At 39.4% G+C, this 26,612-nt stretch overlaps 2 protein-coding genes across 2 annotated transcripts in view; both read left to right on the top strand.

The window, feature by feature from the left end:
• The window catches only part of RSBN1L (round spermatid basic protein 1 like), a 46,581-nt gene extending 20,653 nt beyond the window's left edge, over positions 1-25,928 (top strand). Inside the window, exons 3-8 of the mRNA XM_059472247.1 lie at positions 1,170-1,813; positions 13,574-13,711; positions 13,912-14,054; positions 15,589-15,756; positions 20,358-20,466; positions 20,546-25,928. Coding sequence (XP_059328230.1) covers positions 1,170-1,813; positions 13,574-13,711; positions 13,912-14,054; positions 15,589-15,756; positions 20,358-20,466; positions 20,546-21,199 — 1,856 coding nt within the window. The 3' untranslated portion in view covers positions 21,200-25,928. The remainder of the gene's footprint in view (positions 1-1,169; positions 1,814-13,573; positions 13,712-13,911; positions 14,055-15,588; positions 15,757-20,357; positions 20,467-20,545) is intronic.
• PHTF2 (putative homeodomain transcription factor 2) overlaps positions 1,265-26,612 on the top strand; it is a 97,123-nt gene continuing 71,775 nt past the window's right edge. Inside the window, exon 1 of the mRNA XM_059472249.1 lies at positions 1,265-1,430. The gene's annotated coding sequence lies outside the window, so the exon portion shown is untranslated. The remainder of the gene's footprint in view (positions 1,431-26,612) is intronic.

The following is a 26,612-nucleotide window of genomic DNA, read 5'->3' as shown; positions in this document are numbered from 1 at the left end:
GTATTTTGCTGCTATCACAAACATCAGGAGACTCAGAAACAAGTGTCTCAATTGCTTGTTCTCCTTTCCAGTATCTGCATCTTCCATGTCCAACCTTCAGCAAGAATTTGTGATTCCATGCACCAACAGTTTTTTTTTTTTTTTAAGGACTCTTGTTAAGTTACTTGGATGCAGGATGACAAGCTGAAAATAATCTACTGCAACATTGTAGTAGAGACTGGCTAACTTAACTCTTGCAGATTTCACATTACTTAGTCTTGCAATGAAATACACAAATTTTAGACTTGAAAGCTTCTGTGTTTGAACATGCTGGTTTGGAATTGCTGGTGTGAATATAATTTGGTGCTGAAACATACCCACTAACTGTTTTATGATGTGCTAAATCATTTTGACTGCTTGATCATGGGGCAGTGTAGTACTAGAAGTTTTTTGGCTACCACTTCTATTACTTGCAAAAATACCCTCTCACTTGTTTTAAACAAGTGAGAACATTTACCTTGGGAATCACTTGAATGTGCTATCCCCAAATGAGTAATTTCTGCCTTTAGGACATTTTGGACATTTAGGACGGTTTTGTATATTGAGAGAACTTGAGGCTAGGGTTTTTTTTTGTGAGTGTTTTCTTTAATGTGTCTTTTGTTTTAATTTTATTTATATTATAATATATATGGAATGAGTTTTTAGTTGCTCCCACATGTCCTTCAGCACAGTTTATCTAGTTTTGAAAGAGTGCCCATGTGAAGAAGCCCATCAGACAAGGTCAGTTCTGGCAGTGGCATCTCATGGGCAGCTTGCTGCTGCTGTTCATATCCATGGATGGTTTGTTGGCCCCTTGTCTGGCAGTGTTGCACAGCTGTCCTGTGGTGTCTCTGGACTTCATGGGCCAGCTAAAGGGAGTGATGGGCTGCAACTCCTCATGGAAGCGGCCTTGGGACACTTGGGTTATTGTGATATCTTTTCCCTTTTTGTCTCAGCTTATTTACCAATTGCACATGGCAGGCGTCTCTAACCCTGCTCACTTTTGGTAACATACACATTGTGACCCTTGCTTTTGGTCTCTGGACTTTGTGTGCCATGGTGAGGGTTTTCGTGACTCTGAATCCCAATCTTTAAATATATATTTTGTATTAAAATTTCCTTAAGAGATGTTTTTTTTAAACTCTCAACAGGTGGGAAGGAGAAACCAAAAACCAATGCAGAAGAGCTACAGATTAAAAAAGTTAAGAAGAAAAAGAAAAAGAAACATAAAGAGAATGAGAAGAGGAAGCGTCCAAAAATGTACAGCAAATCTATTCAGACCATCTGCTCAGGATTGGTTTCTGACATTGAGGAGCAGGAAGCCAAAGGCATCATAGATGATCATCTTAAGGATTTCAATGGGAAAAATATGGATCCCAAGAAGGACTGTGAGTCCAAGATACCAGAGAACAGTGAGTTTCCATTTGTCTCGTTAAAGGAGCCACGGGTTCAAAATAAACTCAAAAGGTTGGACACATTGGAGTTCAAACAGCTGATTCATATTGAGCACCAGCCTAACGGAGGTGCATCAGTTATCCATGCCTACAGTAATGAACTCTCCCACTTGTCTCCTGTGGAGATGGAGAGATTTGCAGAAGAGTTTGTGGGTCTGGTTTTTAGTGAAAATGAAAACTGTGCAGCTTACTATGTAATGGGTATTGTTCATGGGGCAGCTACTTATTTACCTGACTTTTTAGACTACTTTTCGTTTAATTTTCCCAATTCACCAGTGAAAATGGAGATTTTGGGAAAGAAAGATATAGAGACAACGACTATGTCAAATTTTCATGCTCAGGTAAGAGGTTATGCATTTTACTTTCTAAAGTCATATAATGGTTTCAAACAGCTGTGAACGGGTTTTTTTTAGAGTAGTTGCTGTTAGCTCTGCTATGTGGATGACACAGAAGACTGGAAACAAGGGATTTCTCTAATAAGTCAGTTCTGCATTATTGAAGATGAGAAGAGACATAAAATTGTGAACTGAGACATCAAAATGGATTTTTGGTGGGAGGGCAAGTGTTTGCATGCTTGTGTGTGTAGGTTTCTTTGGATTTGTTTCTGTAGCTGAAGATTAACCATGAGTTTTGGAGGGTTGAAATGGTTTAGCTGTGGCTTTCTGGGTTTCTGAACAGTAGTATGTCTGTATTGTCATAAAACTGAAATGCTTTAATACAGTGTTATACACAAAAACCTGCGTAGGGCAAGGTTTTATTAGCTTCATTTGTAGTTTGGGTTTTCTAAATCCATCCTCAAAGAAGAACTTGGGGTTATTGTGGCTGCAGATTTGGTCCTTATCCCTTTGCATTTGTCCTTACTTGGCTGGATTCTCTGGAAAGCTCTTAAGTTAAATGGCAGAATGACTGGCAGCTTTTGAATATTCTTTTATTTCAAAAGAATAATTATTTTTGGAAAGAAGTGACTGTATACTTTCTTAACAACAGCTGCTGATTAAGCATCACCTCTGATGTTTATTAACTTGCTGTAGAAAATATATTTCTGTGGCACAGAAATAATTTGTAGCACTGGTTTTCAGGAAAAAAAAGTCGGTTTGATTTTCACCTTGGTGATGAGGTTATTGCAAAAAGCCCCTACAGTGACTATGAAACAATTTATGCAGAAACTCAGTCCTGTTATTTACATCAACTTTATCTCACAATTACCCTTTTAACTCCCATGTTTGTGAATTTAGATGTTGTATGGATCAGCTTTAAAATATTTAATCTTCACTTTTGAGATTATTAGAGTTCAAGTGTAAGTTACCCTGTCATCTGAAAACCATGCCTATTTTTTCCCTTTGGCTGCATAGACATTTGCATAGAACACTTCCATGTATTGACAGATTTCAGGTGTGTGTTGTCTACAAGGATATGCAGAACTAAAATGTTGCTGCAAGAGAACATTCGCAGTGCTGGCTGCATGGAATATGAATATGCTGTGAACTTCAGTCACTGTTTTTCTTGAGTATGTAAACTGAAACACTGATAATAAAAATCATTGAACACATAATGGGCAGCTCTCCAGAGCTGCTCTTTGGCCAGTTTAGATAAGAAAAGCTGGATCTGTCCTTACAAGGATGTTCCTTAAATCCAGCTGGTTCTCTTGGGTTGCATTAACACAGCATAGCTGTGTGCTAGTGCCCGCCCTAAAGAATTAGTTAATAAAAGCCCAGATTTTATTGTTGTGAATTATCATAGAATTATTTTACTAGAATGATAGATTAAATTGTTATTACAGTGGTAACACTGTCTAGTTAAACCAGCCCTGTGTTCTTTGGGGTTGAAATCCTAATCCCCATTTTTGTGTAAGTGAAGGAGGAACAGAGAGGCTGTGGTAGATGAAAGAAGCTGAACTGTTATTGCAGCATTCTGCTGGTCAGCTCCATGGTCTAAGCTGTATTTTACTTGGCTGGAGGTTTAGTTCTGGTATCTTCTTTTCCTTTGTGTTCCCTCATTTTTTGCCTTAGTTTTCATGGCATTTTATCACTTCTCAGTTTGGTTGCCTGACAGAAAAGGCTTGGCTCCTTGTATTTTTGCTAACTAAGGAGTAGAGGGTGTATAAATAATGTGTACAGGCAAACAGCAGACTCTGTCTTCTGTGCAGCATTCTTGTTTCCTGGAATGTTTAAGTCAGTATCTTGGTTGCCTAGTTATTGATTCTAATTTTCCTTATGGTTTTCATATTTCTGTTTTACTTTGGTTGTTTGTTTTGGTTTTTTTAATGTGGTCTGCCACAGTTAAAATGTTTTGTTAGCTTTGTATTCTCCTTTTTGGAATGTTACATTTTGTGCAGACTGAGAACTTTACCCTGTCTCACTAAGTTCTTTATGAATCTTTTAAAGGGATTCTAATATCTTATTGCTGTATATTTTGATGAAACTTTAAGTATATTTGGTTTTCTGTTCCTACATTTCCCCAGCTTTGTGCTGTGGTGTTCCTTGTCCTGGGCAGCCTGAGCAATGTCTAACAGCTGTTGTACAGCCTTAGTTGAGAAAGGATTTGTTTTCTAAGCAGAAGGTTGATTTTATCAAATCTGCTTTGAATATGTGTCTTGGACTTCATCAGCTTTAAGAAACTTGAGTATTCCTTTGGTAATTTTAACTAAAACATTGAAATGAAGCTCACTTGGGTACAAGAGGTTCTTTGGTGGTTTCTCGGATTACATGTAGCACATGTAATCAATCTGACAAATGTAAGTATTTAAAAGATCAAGAAAAATATTATACAAAGGAGAATGAAGGTTGAGCTAAGCCTGAAATGCAAAGTGTTATAGAGTGTTTTATCAATTTTTGTTTTTCAAGTTAATCCTTTTGTTACTACTCAATTTTCCACCTCCTGTTTTGTGACAGATGTGGGTTTGTGATTTTTTGGTTTTAAGTACTGCATATTTGAGTCATCAAATTCTGTGACAAGAATCAGATTGCACAGTAAATTCTGTTGCTGAGGTCAAATTGGGGTCCTCCTAAGTTTGCCTGGAAAGTCTGCATCTCTCAAGTAATTTACTTAGTTTTCAGTTGTAGAGTTGAGAACTAACTCCTTTCAGCTTGCTTCCCAATACACCTGTGTCAGATAGGAGTAATGTAATTTTACTTGTTAGAAGATAAGGGACACAGATTTGTGAGAATATTTGCAGCAGAGAGGAATTTGGAACTGGCTCTTTCTAATGAGAATTGGCTTTTAAATTTTTCAGGGAGAGGAAATGGGGAGCTTTTCCATCATCCAGCTTGGGCCTATGCCTGAGTACTCCTTAAAATTTTTTTGCATTAATGTAACAGCTCTTTCTGAACTGACTGCAGGGCTTAGTCATACAGTCACTGTAACTGGGCAAAATGGAATTAGATTGGATATCCTTGTAGCCACAAAGTCAGTCCTTCAGGTGGTGAAAATTTGTCTTGTAGCTCCATCTTGCCTGGGCTCTGTGTTTGTGTAGATGGCAGCAGCTGCCTCAGTTACCCGATAGCCATGGATCTCCTCAGGCTCTTAGGAGGATTTTAAAGAACGTAAATAATCAGCTTTTGCCACCTACTTGCAGCTTACATCACTTCACTTAAGCTGTTTAGTGCTGTTGAGACAAATGTTAATATTTTGCACTTTTAATTTTTTCCTGGTGCTGGGCAAGTGTAAGTTTTTCTTGCTGTGCTGAAGCCCCAAAGCTCACAGTTGATGTTTAACAATGCTGAGTGCATTGATTTTACTGTCTTGCATCAGAGGCAACTTCTTAGTACAGATGAAGTAAAATGCTGCACAGTAGCAGACAGTTCCTCTGCTGCCAAACAAGGTGGACTGTTTGAAAGCTGTATTTGACAAGTTCTTGTCTGATGTTTGTGGGAGATCTCAAGGTGATTTCACTCTTTACAAAGAAATCCTTTGTAAAGTAATTTTTTTCTTGTTTGACCTCTTATCCTTTTATTCTGATCTTTAGTGGAGAAGGCAAACAATTTATCTATTTCATTCAGCTTTCTCTATATTTGAAGATTGCTTAATAGCTTCTTTTTCCCCTCTCCCTAGATCAAGTAATTTGAGTTATTTCAGTCTGTGATTGCATGTTATACCATTATTACACTTAGTGATCTCCCCTTATGTTCAATTCAGTCATCCATATTTTTTTCTTAATATATGATACTAAGAATGGACAGTGTCTGCCTGGTGTGTTGTCAAAGACTATGAGAAGATTGCTGCAAGTGTCTTGCAAATTCTTGCTCCTATGTCTATTTTTTCCTTTTTCAGAGCAGTTTGTGATCTGCTGTAGCAGCAGCTTCTGCTAATTGAGTTGCTCCCCCTTTCAGGTTCACACAGTTCATTAAATATGTATGTGAGTGTAGTTCTTGCTTTTGTTTAAACTGAATTATATCCTTTGCATTCAGACCCCCTCTCCAGTTTCAAGCCCTGTTAATTTTGATCCTTTCCTGTGATTTGCAGTGTTGCAATGCCTGTGGGTTTTATGAGGATAGACAGCCTTCAAAGGAAGGATCCTTGCTGCCTGCCTCAAAATGAGATAGTTATGTGAGCACTGACTAAACTGCCCACAGTTTGCTCTTATTAGACCATGTTTCTATAGCAGTTTGTAGAATATAGTGGAAATGTCAAATGTTAAGATGTCTACTGGTCCTCTGAACAAGCCTATCCAGCCATAGTAACAAAGGTTAGTTTGACTTGATTGTTTTCAATTTTTTTTTACATGACCGTGTTTATTAGTTCTTACTGTCTTATTTTCTAGGTAGTTGATAGTTGTATCAATTATCCAGCTAAGTGAATTTTTCTGTAAATTGGAATTAGGCTAAATAGTCTCTAGCTCCTCTGTCTTCTGTTGACACCTGTTTCTTTAAGATGATGTGCTACTGTCTTCCAGATGTGAAGAACTTGTTTTGTGGTTTTGAATTAGAATCATGGAGTGGTTTGCTTTGGGGGGGACCCCAAGGACTGCTGTCAGCCAAGTTCCAGTGAGCTGCCATGAGCAGGGACAGGACACCTTCCACTAGACCAGGTTGCTGAGAGCTCCATCTAGCCTGGCCTTGAACACTTCCAGGGATGGGCCATCCATCGCTTTGCTGGGCAGCCTGTTCCAGTGCCTCAGCACCCTCACAGCAAAGAAATCCTTTGTAACAGCTCAACTTGCCCTCTTCCAGTCTGAAGCCATTCCACCTTGCTCTGTCACTACATGCCTTTGCACACTGTCCCTCTCCAGCTCTCTTGCAGTCCCCTTTAGGTACTTGAAGGTTGCTCTAAGATCTCCCTGGAGCCTCTTCCCCAGGCTGAACAACTCCAGTCTGTCTGTGAAGAGCCTGTCTTCATAGGAGAGGTGCTTCAGCCCTCTCATCATCTTCATGGCCTTCCTCTGGTTTTGCTCCCACAGGTTGATGTTCATCCTGTGCTGAAAGCCCCAGGCTGGCTGTAGCTCTGCAGGTGGGGTCTCAGCAGGGCAGAGCAGAGGGGCAGAATGCCCTCCCTGTCCTGCTGCCCACACTGCTGGGGTGGCAGCCCAGGGTACATTTGGCATTCTGGGCTGTGAGTGCACCTTGCTGGGTCATGTTCAGCCTCTCATCCAGCAGCACCTCTCAGTCTTTCTGCCCAGGGCTGCTCTCAGTTGACTCTCTGTTTGTGCTTGGGATTGTCCCAGCCCACATGCAGGGCCTTGCACTTGGCCTTGCTGGACTTCATGAGGTTCACAGGGCCCATTTTTCCAGCTCTGGAAGGCATCACTTCCTTCCTCCTGTCAGCCACACCACACAGCTTGCAGTTCTCATTGATTTATTAAAGCTTTGTCTTTTTTTACCTTGGTGCCTTTGTGCTGTAGGTATGAGAGGATGCACATCATTCAGCCTGTTCACTTTAGGAAAGGTCACTCTAACTGTGCAGTGTGCAATTTGACAAATGGCCAGAGCCCATCGAAAGATTTTCTGCCAAAAGAAAATGTCCTCATTCCTTCTTTCCTCCGAATTGCATGTTCTAGTGCCAAGATGTGGTGCTTCTTGAACTGCTGAGTTCAGTTTGGTTCATTAATCCAGCAGAACTTCTTAAATACTCTTGAGGGATTGGTTTCATTACTGAGTTGGCAAATTACATTGTTGAAATGTGTCAAAGTTAGCTCGAGGATGACTGTGGGACTGTTCCATAATAACAGGCAATTGCATCTTCAGAGAAACAATTTTCGTTGATTTTGTTCCCAGTTTGGAATAAATTCGTGTTGCTATGTTAGCTGTGATGGACACTGAATAGTCAAATATTAATGAATAAGTATTTTAGAGGAAGACCTGTGATAGTAATGATAGTTCATGTTTGTGGTGTGGCTTTGTGAGGGGTTGTCCTCACTTTTTTGGGTTCTGGATGCAGAGCTTGTCATTCCCCTTCCCTTTTAGCCTCTTCTAATATTATCTTCTCCTTGCTGTTCTCCTTGTTTAGATCTTTAACATTTCTTTTACAGAGAGGTTTTTACTGTTTAGCTCTTTAATAATTTGTGACATCTTGCTTGAAATCATTAGTTCCTTTGGTATTTGAGGGGAATTGCTGAAAGTATTTTTAAAAGAAAATCTCATTGTTTAGTGCTTCATTTCCTTATCATTAAAGATTTGTGCAGTATTTATTTCCATATATTATATTCCTGAGTTCTAGAGAGAGTTCTTTTATATTGGAACTATGTCTTTTCAGTTGTGTTTTAGTAGTTTTCAGCAGAACTTTGTTTTCAATAGAATCTGGTTCTTGCTTTTAAGCTGATCAAATCTTGAGACTGTGTTTCCAGAAACTTCCAATTGGGAAAAACTAGTTGTTGAATTTAGGTTATGAATGACAACTGAGTAATGCCAGAACTGTCAAGACATCCCATTCTGATACCAAAACCCTGACCTAAAAAAAGGGAAAAAAGTTGAAGGAAGGAGTATGAAGTGAAGTACATGTGGTTTAATAGTAGAAAGCAGCCAAACAGATTAAGGAGCATTTGTAAAATCAGAGCAATTTTGATGAATATTTGTTCAGTGTTAACTCCCATTTGAAACTGGAAGTATAAGGAGGCATTTAAGGATTTGAAATAAATTGGCAAGGAACAGAAAACCTCTTGAGCACTTCACTGAAATGCACCAAGTTAGCAGGAGTGGCAATGACCTCTTCATGGCTGCAGCATTTGAGATGAACCCTGACTCTGAAATGAGATTTTTCTGTTCTGAGATACCAGTGTGTAAGTGCATTGCTTGTGCACTTCTGTAGCAAAACCCTCAATGCCCTTGCATGTTCTTAGGTGGTGTTATGTTTTTTGGTTTTGTTGTTGGTCTTTGGTGGGACTTCATGGATTTCTTAAAATTGAGTTCAGTTGCTGGATAATTTTGTTTGTTGTTGGTTATTTTTTTTTTCTCTGAAGACTTTTCTCAGCCTTTTTTGGTTTTAAAGGTGAAAAATTGAAATAAATTTAAACCTTAATCCTAGGAAAATGAAGTTTCAAATAAGGAAAAAACCTCCTCTACCTAAACCCCACAACAACCTACACCCTACTATATTAAAAATAGGAATTCAGTTGTTATGTGCCCCAGTTTACATTTTTGAAATTCCTCTCTTGACATGCATGGTTTCTCTGCGTTGTTCCCTCCACTTTGTGAATTATTCAAACACAGAATCTTTAACATATAGTGTCTAAAATGTTTCCACTTGTAGAATGATATTACTGAAATGTATTTTTGGTATGTATATATATATGTATATATATATATGTATTTTTGCATTTAGACTTCACATTCTTGTCAGACACCAAGACATTTCTGTCACAACATTTGCTATTGCATTAAAAAATCAGTTGAGGCCGTGCGAGTCACAGAAGCAGATAATTCTCAAGTTTTACTAATTGTGGATTCAGTGGTGCTTTTACTGTGACAATTTTCCAGTACTGTGGTGCAAGAGAATGACACAGTCTCCTTTTGTGTGTTTTTAGGGTGACATACTTCAAATGTAAGCTACATGGGAAGAAAGAAGTTAGGATGTCATATTTATCATTTTGTTTTTATCTCTTTTACCTGTCCATGGTATTATAATGCTTGTATTTGGTGGTTTGTGTGTGTTCATTCCTGACCACATGCTGGAAGAGCAGCATGTCCTTGATTTCTCCTTTTATTATGGATTTAAATTGTTCCAGTTTTGAGCAAGTCTGTAAAGTTCTAAAAACCTAGTCACACTGTAAGCTGTGAAATTGTATCTGGGAAGATGGTTTTATAGAAGGTGTGTATATATATAAAATACTTAATATGTGTAGTACTCTATTAGTAGTCAGTGCATAATTTAATATGGAATTTGATAAGTACTGGTTTTAGTACATCAATATTGTTTTTGTGAGTTTAGAAATACACAGAGCAATCTGTTTTGCTTCCTGTGAACAAAACAGCCAAAGGATACTGACAGTAATAGGAAGGGAAAATGTTGCTGTTATCTAATATGCCATAGGTTATATTTATTTGGTTGTTGTCTTTATTTAAGTCAGTATCTTGGTTGTCTAGTTATTGATTCTAATTTTCCTTATGGTTTTCTTATTTCAATTTTACTTTGGCTGTTTATTTTGTTTTTTTTTAATGTAGTCTGCTACAGTTAAAATGGATTAATTTAGGTTTGTCATTGGCCAAACATCAATGGCATTTTGTTGTTTTCACACTGTTACTTAGTAGCAGTCTAAGTTGGGAGTGAGTGAAAATTAGCTCCTCACTAGAAATGACCAGACCTTGTTATTCATGCTTTTCTAAGCCTTCAGCCTAATCTAAAGTAATACAGTTCAAGCATGACCCTCTTCTCTAAGACTGGAGTTTAGGATGCTACCACCTAACACGTAGCATCGTGGAACACATGAGATAGGAGTTGTTTTTCACTTGCCCAAAGCTGCTTCATCTTTCAAACTCTCTCCTTTCTGGCCAGGCATTAGTATTTATGACATGTGTCTTTATTTTTATTTTATAAAACAGAGAAATTTTTTAGGTAAGTCCTGGGTTAAATTCAGATCAGTTCCCTAGGCTTGCTCCCTGTCCATCTTCAGAGGACCTAATGCTCTCAGGAAAGAAGGGAAAAGAGAGCAAATCTTGCCCTTTGATCACCAACATAGTTTTTTTTTCCTGCTTATACTGGGTCTGGACGGGTTAATTTTCTTTGTGGACTGTGTTTTGGGTTTGTGACTGTTGGTAACACATTGGTGTTTTGGCTATTGCTGAGCATCACTGGCAGAGTGTCAAGGCTTCCAGGACCCCCCTGGTGAGTAGGCTGGGGTGGGCAAGAAGCTGGAGGGGACATGGTTGGGACAGCTGGTCCCAAGTGACTGTGAGGACATTCTGTGCTGTAGGACATCAAAAAAACCCGAGGGCACTGATGGCTTCACTGGAAGGTGCCTGTTGCTTGGGACTGCTGGGCATCAGTCTGCTTGTGGGAGTTGGTGAGTGGTGGAGAACACCACTTTGTGGTTTTTCTTCCTCAGTTTTGTCTTCACTGAATAAACTCTGTTTAACTGGCCCCATACATTTCCTTGCTTTTCCTGTTCTCTCCCATGTCTCACAACAGTGGGAAGTGAGTAAGCAGGGGGTGTAAGATCAGTATCTGCTGCCTGGGGTTAAGCCACTACAGAGTTCACAATCACTCAGACATTTCATTCTGTATTTGCAATGATGTGGTTCTGAATATGGTGCCAGAATAAACCACTCATCATTTGTAACTTTGACATTATTTAGGCATTCATGTTGGATTTCTTCACCTGAGCTGGATCTTGAGAAGCGATTGTACTGCCTTGTGACCAAGGGAGGGTGGTTGGTTGGGAACCAGGGGGTTAAAGGGCTTGGACCAACAGTGCTTGAAAAAGCTGTTCTCATTTTTCAGTTTGAACTTTCAGTGGTATGGGGGTTTTTTTGGGAACAAATGAAAAATTTCCTAATTGATCCTCCTTAATGCAAGCATTATGCTGCAGCTAAATACTTGCTGACTTTAGCTTTCTTTACCAGCACCTAGTGGTATATAAGCCAGATGGGTGGGTTGATCCAGCTGGAAGCTTCACAGCTTTTCCGAGCTTTAACTTGGTATTTTTAGGAGAATTTTTAGAGTTTTCACTTGGAGCAGTTTCACAACCACTTTATCATATTCTGTATGAATCATAAAATTATTTAGGATGAAAAAGACCTATAAGACCTTTTTAAGAATCCAGGTGTTAACCCAGTCCTGCCAAATCCATCACTAAACCCTATCCTCAAATTCCACATCTTTTAAATGCCTCCAGGGATGGTGACTCCCCAGCATTTCCCTGGGGAGTTTATTCCAGTGCTTGAGAAATGTTTTGGTGAAGAAATGTTTTTAATATCTAATCTAAACTTCCCTTGACACAACTTCAGGCCACTTTCTCTTGTCTTATCACTTGTTACATGACAGAGGGGTAGCATAAAGAAGCATGGAGAAGGCAGAAAAATGGTTCTCTTTAATCAGGGATGTAGATGGAAACAGCATCCCAATATCTTGGACTGGAGTGGTGGAATACTAAGCTACTTATGTCAGTGGAAGAAACATCCTTTTGCATGTTAGGCATTTTAATAAAGTGTCACAGATTTGTGGGTGTCTGCAGCTTCAGAAAGTGGTTTTAAGGTTCTTCCTTGCTCATTGCTGCAGTTGTACAAGCTCCTGATGCCTTGTGCCAGTACAGATGTAGCTGAGGACTGAGCTGATGCAAATTCAGCAGAAAGGAATGTTTTGTGGTATTTTATCGCAAAATCACCAGCTGTCTCTGCAAAAAAAACCCCAAAAAACAAAAAACCCAACCAAAAACCCCCAAAACAAACAAAAAAACCAAGGAAAAAAATCCCTGCAGGAAATGTATGACTAAGGATTTGAGGAATGGGGGAATATTACTGGACTGTTCTTTTCAGTGTGTCTGTGATGGCTTGCTGTAGCATTAGCTAAGACATGTTGTAAAATCCTACTTTTAGAATCTGTTTGCTGGGAGGAAACAGATGACTGGGATGATGGGAACAGTGTTTGGTTCTGCATTTCTGGAAAGATCTGCTTACATTAGTTGAGTGTCTCAGAAGGGCACAGTGTTGTTCCATGGTTTATTTTCAGGAACTGCTGTGAATTCTCCTCTGCACTACCATAACTGCTAGGGATGTTCATGGTCTGTTTGGGTGAGGACCATAGCTAAGCAGTGTTTCATTAACTTTTCCTTGCCTTTTTTTACTTTCCTTGCTTTGGATGCAGAATGTCTAGAGGTGTCGTAGAGGAGCCTTACTTGGTGTGTGCAGTAATCCCTCTGCTCTTTCCTCCATCCTGAGCTCTTCATATTTCATCTCATAATGCCAGCATCCTTCAGCCTGTTAAATAGGAAATCAGAAGCCTAAAGTGGACGTGATCCTCATCAATCTCATGCCTGAGTACTTAGGTGATCTAACACAACAGATCAGATTGTTGAAAAAACCTTAAAACAAGATGTGTTTCTGTTCAAATTTCACAGTAGATTTCTCATGAGAGGTGAATGCTACAGCTGTTAAAGTCTGAAGGGAGCACAAGATGTGCTAGCACAACAAAAATGAAGGAGTGATGATCATTGTTTCACTTTTTGTACAAACTCTTTATGGGCCTTGTGTTCATTAATTTGCTCTGGTTAATGTGCTCACAAAGAGGCAGTACTGGAGAGGATGAGCAGCAGAGGAAATGTTTAGAGTTAAATTACTTGTAACTCAGAGTTCTGCCTGTTGCAAGAGAAAAGGTAGAAATTCAGCTAGACTTGAGTAATCCAGGTAAGAATCTTTATTGACTAGTCACTGAGCATAATATACATTGATAACTTTTTAGAGTTACTGGTTTGGAGTGTTATCCTCTTGAAAGGCAATAAATAGTTACTCCAGTTTACCCTTCAGGTGTTAAAATACAAATTGTTGTGGATATTTAATAAGATCTATCTTTGTCTGTAGTAATTGACTTCATAATAATCTTAAATACACTGGAGACTGAAGGACTAAAATCTTTTTATCTCAGAAAGGATAAGCATAGAGTTTACAGGTGCTCATGGAATGTGGATTGTGCACAGTAGAGGACTTGGTATAACTTGTGTTGTCATATTCTACTTGTAGGTAAAAAGAACATACTCTCATGGTACGTATAGAGCTGGCCCAATGAGACAGATCAGCCTGGTTGGAGCAGTTGATGAGGAAGTGGGGGATTACTTCCCTGAATTCCTTGATATGTTGGAAGAATCACCCTTCTTAAAAGTAAGAGCAGAAGGGAATGGGCTGGGAGAAGGGGGACACCATGCTCTGTGGTGCTGTTATAATAATAAAGTGAGAGTATGTGATACTTGTTTAGATAATTGAGTGTTCTAATAAGTGCTTTTATTGTGAGAGATAAAGGCTGCTTTTAACAAGTTTTTTAAAGTAACTCACTTGAAAATTGTGGCTTGTATTTCCATTAGTGTACACTGCCATGGGGAACACTTTCTAGTTTAAAATTAGAGAGTCGTAAGGACAGTGATGATGGTCCCATAATGTGGGTACGGCCAGGAGAGCAGATGATCCCTGTGGCTGACATGCCAAAGTCACCTTTCAAAAGGAAGAGGTAAGCTGAATTATTTTTCTTGGTAAATGTCTGGTTAGTAGTGTTTTCTTTACAAATTCATTTTATCCCAAACCTTTTACTGTTTGATATTATATTTTAATATAAATTAGTGTAAATCTCCATCTCCAAATCAGTTTTGTTGTTTTGTAATGTAAGAATCTGGAACTTTTGTTTTAATTTTTACTGTCTGGCCAACTAAGGTGCTGGTCATTTTTGGAGCTGTAGTAAGGTGAAAACTTCAGGAAAATGTGTACACACATGCAATTACTGATACATGCCACGAGACTGCAATTGATACCCCTGTTGTTACATGTGAGTAGATGGTTGTGACCTCTGGGGACAAAGGCTTTTCTCTCTCCTCAAAGGTAACAACTCCAACATTAAGTGGAATCTTTAAGATTTGCTGTGGCATTGGGTATAAGGACCAGCTGAAGAGTAGGGACAGCCTCTGCAGAACTTGAGTGTTGTATGTCATAAGGAATTGTCGTGGGAGTTCTTTTCAAAATGGGAACACAAAAAGGGAGTGTGTGAGATGTGGGAGCAGGGGCAGGTGCCTCAGAAGGAGTATAGAGACATTGTCCAACCACGAAGGGATGCAGTTAAAGCCAAACACCACCTGGAGCTGAATTTGGCAAGAGATGTGAAGGGCAGCAGGGACTCCCACAGCATATGGTCAGTAGAAGAAAGACTAGGAAAGTGGAAGGTATTGCTGAATGAGGCAAAGGGCCTGGGGACAAAGGACACAGAAAAGGCTGAGTGCATTTTTTGCACTTGTCTTTTCTAGTGAGATTTAATTTCAGGAAATGCTCTGTCATGGAGACAGTAAGAGTGTCTGGAGCAGGGGCTACTTGCCTTCAGTGGAGGAAAATCAGATTAAGAAACTTCCTAGACATGCAGATTAGACAGACACAAGCCTGTGGGACCTACTGGGATGGGTCATATCCCACAGGGGCAGTGGGACCTGGCCAGTATCACTTCAAGGCCACTGTCTGTGAAAGGTTATGGCAATTGGCAAAAGTTCCTGAGGACTGGAGGAAAGCAAATGCCACTCCAATCATTTAGAAGGGTAAGAAGCAGAACCTGGGGAACTGCAGGCCAGTCAGTGTCACCTTCATCCTGGGAAGTTGCCATTTCAAGCACAAGCAGCACAGCAGATGGAGGGACAGGGTTCTTCCCCTCTGCTCATCCCTGGTGAGATGCATCTGCAGTATCTGCCCAGTTCTGGGCTCACCAGGCTAAGACAGACATGGCCATGCTGGAATATGTCTGGTGGCCTGGGAGAAGTGGGATTTACTCTTGAGAAAAGAATGCTCAGTGGGATCGTATCAATGTGTTTAGGCACTTCACAGAAAGTTGTAAAAAGGACTTATTTCAACAGTGCCCAGTGACATGGACACAAACTAAATTATAAAAAAAATCCATTTAAAATAAGGAAATTTTTTTTTTTTTGTAGATGACCAGTCCTATTGGCTATGATGGGAATTAGATAATTCATAGAAATTTCTATATCACTGTTACTGTTTTTCTTATGCAGAACTACCAATGAAATCAAAAACTTGCAGTACCTACCTCGAACCAGTGAGCCCCGTGAGATGCTCTTTGAGGACCGGACGCGAGCCCATGCGGATCACATAGGACAAGGCTTTGAGCGACAGACCACGGCTGCTGTGGGGGTGTTGAAGGCTGTGCACTGTGGGGAGTGGTAGGTGTTGATTGCCTTCACCTAGGTGACTGGAAAATGTTTGCCTGAATTGCCATTTGTAGTTGGAAAGGAGTGTGGAATAGGTTAATCTAGGATTAAAGATTCAGTGACGACTTCGTTGGTGCTGGCTGAGCATTAGGTGTTTGTCTGCTCTCTTTAATTGCATGTGGCTTTGCTATGTGGTTGAAACCAGAAAGGTTCCTGGCAGTGACAGCTCAATTGCTATAATTGAGTTGCTGTTACTGAGGTAAAAAGACCTCTCACTTCATTTTGCTTCAAGTGGTGCATAGAGACTGAGCTGCTACTGCAGCAGAGGTGCACATGGAGAGACCTTCTGGCAGTTCTTTGTCTGGAGATACACAGAGATCTTATGCTTTTGCTTCCCAAGTCATGGTTGTTACAACCTTGATTTACTTATGGAAGCTCACCTAGGAAAAATCCTGTTGGAAGTTGGGTGATATATTTGGTGTGAATTGCTGTGTGAGATTCAGGAAGTGAAATGTGCCTCGTTTGAAGCTTGTTTACATGTGAACTAAATAAAAAGCCCATGACCATATGGGCTTCCTGGTCCACATTGAAGAGGCATTTTTCAACATCTTCAGACCGTGAGGAATGACCTTAGTTTTGAAGAATGATCTTAGTTTTGGAGGTTGCCTTTGCATATGTAAACACTATAAATACCTTTTCTTTATGTCTGTCTAGAAATTAGAAAAGCGAATTCCCTGTGGATAAAATGATGTGAATTTGTGTTACAGTGAATGAGTTCATTGACACAGAAAGTAGAATAATTGTCATTGGGGAAGAAGTGGATTGTTCAGATGATACTGTGTTTGTCTCTGGGGCTCTGAGGTTTTCAGTTTCCTTCCTCTTCAGGTTGATGACAGTGGGAGCCTTCAGCTTCCTGCTTGCTCTGACTGTGCTGTGGTGAGCTAAGACTGAGCAGTAGTAGCAGGGCAAGAGCTGAGATAACTGTGTAGATCTGAGTGTTTCAAATTCCACTTTGCACACTTGAGAGAGGGACTTGCAAAGGAAGTAAAGAAACCAAACAAAACCCCACCCTCTGAACTTGGATGTCTGTGGAGATTAAGTGTCTGGGAACTTCCCATTCTCATCCTATAGCTTTGTAGCATACTTGAAAGTCCTTCAGTTTGAGGAATAAAAAAGAAATATCAGTATTTTATTTCAGTGTAAAGACTGAATGTATCTTTTAATTCAGAATAAAAAATTTGTAACTGATATATGGAGAGGAATAAAATATACAACACAAGCAACACAAAAGTTATGTATTTCAGGCTTGATTTGGCCTAAATTATAATTCCTGCCTTCCCTTTCCACTTTTATGTAATTTTGAAAAGCCACTTGTACTTACATGAGGAGAACTAATCAGGGCTTATGAAAATGAAACATCATGGATTAATGTAGCACATTGAAATTATTTCAGGTATTAGTTTTGCTGTAATTTACAATCTGTGGGTGGATTTATTTTAAAGGAAACAACATGAATGACAAGTTTTGAAAAATCTAGTTTTGATTTTTGCTCAGTTTTGTTTTGTTTCTTTTTTCTAATCTGTTTGAGTAGTTGAACAAATCTGAAAAGTTGAAGAGGTTCTGGGGTGATTAAGGCACCATGGCAGTAAAAATGCACGTTTCAGTGATGAGATAATGTACATAAAAATAATGCTTTCTGTGAGGAGAAAATAAAACAATTCCTGGGCTGCCTGAACTAAATCCATAAAAATGGATTGAGTGGGCAAAAAAAAGCTTTATAAGTTCTGTAGATTTAAAGCAAGTAGGATTTATTTCCTAGTTGATAGGGATGAATGTTAATGCTAGGTGGGATAAATGTTGTCTTTAAGAACAGACAGGAACAGAACAATTGAAAGGCAAAAAGCAGATTATGGTGCTAGAGAACAGACATTGAAACTAAACATTTTATTTTGAAGAAGAAAAAAAAATATTTGTCCTTTCTCAATTGTGACAGGATCTTGATTTGAGGTATTTTGTAAAATTGCTCAGTTTTTGAGTATTTGCAATTTACAGAACAACTGTGACTATTGCTAGCAAACATTTTAAGGATTGAACTATAATTGGATAAATGCAGGTTTGATCATGCTGATTATTTAATGCCATTTTCATTGGTGATACCCAATGAGCTTTAGAACTTGTGAAGTGCCAGTGAAATTTTAATTATGGAAATTAAAATAAAATTTTTATGTGGGAAATTTGGGTGGGTTTTTATAGGGACAGCAAAAGGCACTTTTTGGCATTGTTGTTGGCAAAATGAAACCTGTGCTTCAGCAAACAGCTTTCAGGTTTGTGTTCTAGAGACTGAAGTTGAGCTTCTCTGTATGATCATAGGAATTTTTTATATATTGCCAGTCTTTATGCATTAGGCCAGGAATATTAGTGGTGAAACCTCTAGTTTTGAATCTGTTTTGAAAAGTCACAGCAAAAGGAATCCAGTCCTTTTGAAGAATGAGGTTAAGGTGAAAAAATACTGCCAAAACCAGTTCTAGCAGTTCTCTCTACTAGGCTTAAATAGATTTTTCTGAAGTTATCTTATGGTTTGTTTTCCTTTAGTGTCCTTTTGGACATTAACTGAACATCTGTGCTGTAGTTCTGCTTGGGGGGAGATACGTGATACCTAAAATGAAGGTTTTGCAAAATATCATGTCAGATTTGTGTTAAAGATAAAATCTGCAAATGCAGAATTCAAAATTATCTGATAGTATTTTTTCTCAATTGCTTGCAAAAGGAATATTGTGTTCTGTGACAAAATTGCAGCACAGAGCTGGTGATCCCTCATGCTCTTGGACAGATCCATATGGACTGAGAGTAGGAATGACAATGCATAAACCAGAATAGATACTGCTGGGAGAACACATCAGTTTGGATTGAAGTTCTCTAAGTGTGCAAAATTATTTTAAGTCTTAACTTCATTTACAAATATTGGGACTCCAAATGCAAATTCATATTTTAAAAATAAATGCCTGCATTATGAAAGGTAGATGAATGTAGTTAATATTTTTAACACCACTGGTTAGAAGTGTTTCTGAAGCTTTTTGCTTTCAGTGTTTAAATCAGCAGTATATGGATCAAAATACAGAGACACATGTTAATCTTTAATAAGTAAAATATGTGGTCTGAAGAGTCTCCCTAGCATACTTTCAGTAGTTGATCTGGGATTTTTTTTTTCTCCTGGAAATAGCCTCAGACTGGTTATTTTTTTGCTTTATTGAGGCCATGACCTAAATAAAATAAACATGTCTCCTATGTTTAAAAAGCCTGAATGAGCTGTACACCATTGCCTGCTTCCTAGAACAGTAATAACAGGACACATATATATCTTTATATAAAAATAGGTGCTCATCTTGCTTTTAAAAAAGGGCTCTTGAACATCTATTGGATTCTGAAATATTTCAGAAGAAAATGTTTCAGCTCTGCTGCATCAGCTGCTCCCCAGCCCCTGTGTCTGACTTGTACCCCATGCTTGGAGGGTGGAGGCAGGGTGAGGGCTGCACTGCAGGGAGGAGGCACCAGCCCTGCTGCAGGAGGGCAGCACTGCCTTCTGATCCCTGCTCCCATCTGTGCAGCCTGTGCCCACTGAGGAGCTGCTGCATTCCTGTCAGCCCAGGGGCTACAGAGGGGGAAGGACAAAAGTTCCAACCAGGTTCTCTCTGGCTGAGAAACTGGCCTTGCAAAACTGCTCCAAGGTGAGCTTTATCCTTTATAAATGCAATCTTCATATAATCACATTAAATTTAAAAAGTCTTTCTAAAATGCAAACATCCCTCTAAAGTAAGTATGTGGAGCTTTTATTTTTTACATGTTTTCAGTGAGGAACAGAGTTTGGCCTTTAGATCAGGAATTTATAAGGATTGTAGATGCCTTTTCCTCTTGTGAGCTGATTCTAGTTGTTGTCTCCAGAGGAGCTGTATTAATGGTGTGTATTTCTTTGGGAGAGATGCTTTGGAACTAGAGATGTTTCTCGTAACAATTTGAATATGGAGACAAAGCCTTATTCAGACTTTGCTCTTGTGTAGCTCTCTCTGGTGAGCATAATTAGGATGTATTTTTAAGGGATGTTTTGTGGAGGATGCCAGTATTGACTGATTCCTGGCATTTTGGCAGCTTAATTTAGGTTCAGCTTTTACTCCCAACTCTGGGCAAGGTGTTGGAGGCTGAGGTGCTGAGCAGGGGTTGCCACAGGGCTCCCAGTCAGACTGCTCTGTGCTCAGGTACCTGATGGGTGCTGGTGCTGACAGAGTAAGCCCAGTGTATCTGGGACAGCTGTCTTTCAGCATGTAGGCAACCAAGAGGCCAGTTAAAAATAGAAATGGAAAATAGTGCGTTTTGTTGGCCTTTTATTGCTGCCTTTACTTCCACTTATAAAGAAATTTTAGTTAATTTGTTTAACCAGTTTAATGAGTTGTGTTTTAGAATTAACTGTTCTGATCAACTTTTTTTTATTGTTGATTATGGTAGAGTTGTTGCGTTTTTTTAAGTTAAAAATTTGCTTTATCCTTGCTTGCGGACTTTTTGTTACTTTCTGCAGCATGGTAGTTTCAGCCACTGACTGTGCACTTGTTACTCTTGTGTAGGTGTGAGCAGCCTCGTATAACCAAAGATGTAATTTGTTTTCATGCTGAGGACTTCTTGGAGGTAGTTCAGCGAATGCAGTTAGATTTGCATGAGCCTCCACTCTCACAGGTAAGCACACTGAGAACTGATGGTCAGTGGCCTCTGAGTGCTGTCAGAGTTTTCACCTTTGCCCACCTTTTCCCGACAGTGTGTCCAGTGGGTTGATGATGCAAAGCTTAATCAGCTGCGAAGGGAAGGCATTCGCTATGCCAGGATCCAGTTATTCGATAATGACATTTATTTCATCCCGAGGAATGTCGTGCACCAGTTCAAAACAGTTTCAGCTGTGTGTAGTTTGGCTTGGCACATCCGGCTCAAGCTTTATCATTCAGAGGAAGAACTCTCTCAAAACACAAATCCTGTTGAAGCAGGGACCTCTGCAGACCCCAAGTCTTCGGTTGTTGGACTTCAGACTGACAGAGTTTGCACCATGAGCAAAGATACCTCCGAAGACACCAAATTTGCAGGTGCTCTGCAGACCAAGTACCTGCAGCAGGAGTTTGTGCCCATAAAACATGAACCTCTTGCATCCCTCAGAGTAAAAGAAGAGCCCATGAATGTTGATGTTGCTGAAAAGACAGTGGCACCCAATGACATCGGGGGACAGAATGTTCAGGCTAGGCTGGGTCACGCTGAGTTGACATCACTAAAGTTGGAAATGGATTCTAAATTTGAAACCGGCAACAAGGACTTACAAGGCAAGTTGTGCTCTGGAGGTCACGTACATCCAGATGATACAAGGCAGCCTAGCTCATCATATCCAAAATTGCATGGACAAAGAGAGGATGATTTTTTGTGCTAAATTTGTATATATGGTTTTAAATTCCTTTTTAAACTTAATGATGTAATAATGTAAAGATCATAAATTGTGAGGCAAGTTTGTGACTTGTCTTCGCATCTGTTACAGAAAATAGTTATGTAGCTTTGTAACATTCCTCAGTGCCTGTCCATAACTGTGAAGTATCAAAGCACTTAGGGCCAGATGCACTGTAAACACTGCAGGTTTAACATAAAGAAGTCTTTAAATAATTTTGAGTTGTAGGTTTTAGAGTAGAGCTGACATTTAACATATATATTTTTTGTAAGATGAGCCAGAATTCTTTTTGACAATTCCAGGCTTTTCCATAGAGCTTATTTATACCAATTTTTTCATTTTAAATGTGTCAGCACTGTAGTGTAAATATCTTTTTTAAGAATCTTTTTAGTGTGATTTATACTGAAATGTGAGCCGCTTAATAAAGGTTCATAATAACAGATTGGTTTTATTTTTGGGTCTGCAAAAAATAATTCAGTTCAACTGCCTCTCTTAGTGGTTATGTTTCTACCTGCCACTAATGCATAGGATGCCCTTATGCCTTGAGGGTGAGGAGCTGTAGCAAACTGAGGTAGAGCTGAGGCATCTCTGTAAATGCAGATTAGTCAGAAGGCAGAATCAGTCCTCCCTTCACACAGTTCCTTATTTCAGGCACTCCCCAAACTCCTGCTGTCAGATGCTCATGAGGAACAAGGAGTCAGACTGGCTGTTTGGAGGGCACTTGGACACACAGTGGGCTCCAGGAGTGCTGCCAGTGCCTGCCTGCATCTCTCTAGATGAGCAGGTGCAAGAGAGCAAACTCTCTCCTGGGCTTTGCCTCTTGGCCCAGCTCAGGGCACACTTCAGACAGTTCCACTTCCCATTAAAAAGAAATAAAACAAAAACCAACCAAAAAATCAACAAACCCACAAAACAACCCAAAAAAGCAACCACTCCTTCAGATCTGTTATCTGACTGCAATTAAAAGAATTTTTAAGTCATTACTTACCAAGCTAAAAAGGCCTCAACTTTGGCAGTGACCTGTAATTCACAGAGACATACTGGATTTGAATTGTCCCTGTGCTGACAGTGCCAGGCAGTAGTAAAGAGGCTGTGTTGCCAACATGTGTATTGGGAAGGCTCCTCATAAGTCACAGTTTGGAAGCAAGAGGTGTTTCATTAAGGAAATAACAGCAGTGTCCAAGTTAACTGTTCTCTTTCCCTATCTATGGAGCACTTGGATTCTTTAGGTTGTGTTCTGAGGGAAAAGAATTTCAAGGCTAGCTAGCATCTGACCTGGTAACTCTGTCATGAACCTATTTATTCTGTGTATTGTACTCCTGTGTAGTTCCAACACAGCCAAATGATCTGTGTCTCTTGGATAGCTGCACACAGCAGTGAACTGCCCTACAGCCTGTCCTTCAGCTAAATATGTAAAATTTCACATCCAAGGCCTATTATTTCCAAAGCCCTCTGTATCTCTGATTTTTGTTAGGAATTTTCTGTATAACATTTTTGGAAGTTGTACATCCTTAAGTACCCAGATTATAAACTTTGATGCAATTAGTGGTCACTTTGGCTTCATTTGTAGCAATAGAAAAATGTGATTTTCAGGCAATGTCCAGCTCAACTACCTGAGGTCCTTCTGTTGTAAATGTTTTTTTCCTTATAGGTTGTTTAAAATTTAAAATATTACTGCATACTCACAGGTGGCACTAAAATCAGCTATTTATTACATAAGTGCCCTGATTGGTTTACTCCAAAATATGTCTGTCAAGAAATTATAAATCAATATTTGAATTGCTAAACATTACTCCTATACAGCCATAAATATGTATTAGAGAAGCAATAGAAATGTGAGTCTCTTGGATGTGGCTAATGCATACTTAAGTCTTACTACTGTGTTCTTTAATGCTGGCTAAGAGATTACTACCAGTTTTCCAGCCTCAGGGATCTTTCTTTCCCCTTTGCTGTGAGCAAATGATCCACGTGTGATGTGGTATTTTATTGCTCTAGCAGATTCTGATCTGAAAAAATTAATTTGTTCATGTAAGAATGTGAGCCTTCCTTATAGCAGGAACGGGGCCTCAGCTCCCTTTATTGTTTTCTGGATTTTCTGGAAATAATGCTTCCACCTGTAATCTCTGGCTTCATGAACATCCAAGCACAGTTACTTGGCCATTCCTGTGCTCTGTGCTGCCCATGGGAGAGCAGCAGCACCAAGCACTCAGCTCTGCAGCTGGGGTAGATGAGGGCTCCAGCTTTAGCCAAAGAGTCTTCTTCCCAGATACTGCTTTTTAAAAGAAAACCCACACTAAACAAACTCCCACAGCTATTTAGTTGACTCAGAATAACGAATCTTACTGGTGTGCTGGTCACGCACTGACCCTTCATTTGGGTTCATTCAAGTCGTTTTTGGTAACCTGTCAGATTTTAGTGAAGTGTGGACACACATCCCCCAGACAGCTGCCAACGTTCTGCAGCATAGGCCTTGTTCAGACAGAAATAATAAATCTTTGAAAATGATGAGCAAACTTTGTTTCCTTTTGGAGACCTGCTCAGTGGTCTTGGCTGATGTGGTCTTGAACTTCTGCTCAGGTATCTTAGTCCTGAGATTTTGCTTCTGAAGTGCCCACATATTCAACCCATTTTGTTCTTACCACTTTCAGAATTTTAAGAGATGTTTTAAAGTGGCAGCTTTTTTGCAGTTTTTAAATATTCTTTTGGTTTTTTGAGACAGACTAGGTTCCCACTTCAGGCAGAATTCCTTGCAGACAGAATTTGAACCATATTGGGATTTTCAATGGCTGCCAGACCTCCCTTTGCACTTACAGATGTCTGCAGTCTCGGCTGTCTGGCTGCATTAATGTTTAGTTTTTACTTGCTTTTTAAAGAAAAGATTTGAAAGAAGTGTCCTCTCCCTGTGGTATGTTCATTTTAATGAGGTTGTCCTCTGAGAGGGGAGTACTTTTTCTGAGAATGTCACCTCCCAAATTTGACAAAGGCCTTGCTTCAGTCCTATGCTGTAGCCTTTATTCCTGCTGCATACAACTTCATCTTCAGACTTTTGCTTCAGCAATAAATCTTTCATGTGTTCTGCTGTACTGCAATTAGTCCTTGCTTATTGCTTTTCCCCCTTCTCTGGATTCTGGTGATATAGAAACCTTTGTTATTTTGGCTGAAATCTCCAGTGTTTTAGTTGTCTCTCTTGGCCCTTGTTCTTGTGCAGGTTGGAGAGAGCTGCCCGAGGCCATTGGTGCTGTTCCCATCTCCCTGCACGTGCAGTGGTGTTCCAGTTAATAACATGATGTGCAGAAAATTAGATGTTTTCCTAGATCCTGGTACATATTTTTTGGGTAGCAAAGAATTGCATTGTTACAGTTGCTAAAAAAGCTTTCAAGGGGGGTAGCTACCTTTTTTTTTTTTCTTTTCTTATTATTGGATCTTTTGCATTTCACTGGCAACTGACTTCATGTGTTACATACAAGTGTTACTCAGTGTTGTGTCACTCCCAGCCCTCCAAATGCCTGAAAATTGACTCTGAAAGAATTTTCATTACAGGTACTGCTGGCATGCAGATTTTCCCTTCCTTGTTACTATAGTGAATATTTCAATACTACTTTAACTGAAATATTAACTCTATCTAGTATTAGAAATAAAGTATTATTTTAGAGGGTGATGATTTAATTCTTCATCTGTGAAAGAATTCCTTGGTGATAAATAAAGTTGATTTTTAAGTGGATATACATGTGCACAGTAAATAAGTTGGAATTGCAAAAGATGTAGGAAATGGAAATCTGAAATGGTAGAATGCTGTGAAAGCAATCCAAACACCACAGATTTGGAAAATTGAGTAAGTCTTCCAAGAAACACAAGACTGGTGTTCATTTATCAAAATGACTGTTTTCTAATATCTGCATGTGAATAAGATGCTGAATTGACCAAAATAAATCCATGATTTCTCCTTGTTCATTGGCAGAATGAACTGTTGTGAGATAGCACACTGCCACGTGTCACTGCTAGGCTGAAAGCTGTACTGATTCTGATCAAGAGATCAAAGAACTCCTCAAGCTTCTCAAGTGTCATTTTATTTATTTTCGTGTAGTGGTCAGGTGTGTAGAGAGCCTTGTGTTTAGGCAGCACAGTGCCTGTACCTTAGCAGGATGTATCCAAGCTGGAAATGGAAAAAACAAATTTTCACTGCTTTGTGCTTTGCTGTGAATGACTGTCAAGAATGTTTGGTTTGATTATGAGTCACTGTCTTCAGCTGATATTTTATTACTTTCTTAAACAGATGAAATGCACTTTAAAATTGTATAGAACTTACTGATATTTTGTGCAGATCCCACTGAATTTGCAGCATATGTGGGAATATTTGGGGAACTGATTCCCATCAGTCACTCATTTCATTTTTCTTAAAAATGCAAGTTATTTTGTGTTCTGTTCAGAAGCAGTGATTAACTTCACAATATTTAGGTTGCTGTTTCTGTTAGAATCATCAGGGATACTGACATTGCAAATTTAGTGTATTATATTCTAACCACTGTTTTTCTCTGTGCTTTGATGCTGATATGATCTCTGCTTTGATGCTGTACTTGAGTGCCAGCTAAACATTGATCTTCTCTTGTTCTGGTCATGCTGATAGATGAGCCTACTAATGAGGGCGTTAGTCCTGAATAGTCCTTTAATATTTGGTGTACCTGATACAAACATTGATTAAAACAGCAGTTTAAACTTCTATTTTTATCAAGTTTGATTTTTCAATAGCTATTTTGATACTATGTTTTCTCATTGAATTTGCCATCCATGGAATGATGGTGCCATGTTGGGTGCAGCTCAGGCCTGTGCTCTAAGGACTGTGCTTTTTATGGGAGCTTTCTCAGCTGCTTGTGTTGAGCCAAAGTGGGGCAGTGAGCAGAGAAAGCTGGTCCTGGTGTCTGGAGATGAAAATCTTGAGAATTAGACCTGTGTGTGGGAGACTGTGTAACATAAGTCAAGGCTGCTAAAATCTTTATTCTTAGCATGCAAGAGTAACACCCAGGTACTTGCCAGTGTGAGCTGAAGCAACTGAGTGTTTTAATTAATCACAGAAATGGAATTTTTAGACTAAAAAACATCTTTAAGCGGTGATTTTTTCATGAACTTCAGAAGGAACACTGAGATAAAAATTAAGGTGGATGAACTAAGCTCACATTCTCATTGCTTTCCTTTTTCTTGCTCTTAGGCTGTTGTTCTGCACATGGGGAGAGTTTTCTTATATTTGTCTCCTTGGCATGTTGGTTTTGTTAGGAAAGGCAGATCAGATGGAATGGCATCACTGAATAGCAGATTTTCCTGTTCTTTATCCCACTTCAATAAAATCCAAGTAAAAAATGCAGAATTTCTATTGAACAGTACTCTAGGTCCAGCTGCAGAGATTCCC

Source organism: Ammospiza nelsoni, chromosome 5, assembly GCF_027579445.1.
Source record: "Ammospiza nelsoni isolate bAmmNel1 chromosome 5, bAmmNel1.pri, whole genome shotgun sequence".
Classification (NCBI taxonomy): Eukaryota; Metazoa; Chordata; class Aves; order Passeriformes; family Passerellidae; genus Ammospiza; species Ammospiza nelsoni.
The sequence above is the reverse complement of the archived record's forward strand: the minus strand, read 5'-3'. Positions and strand labels throughout refer to the sequence as shown.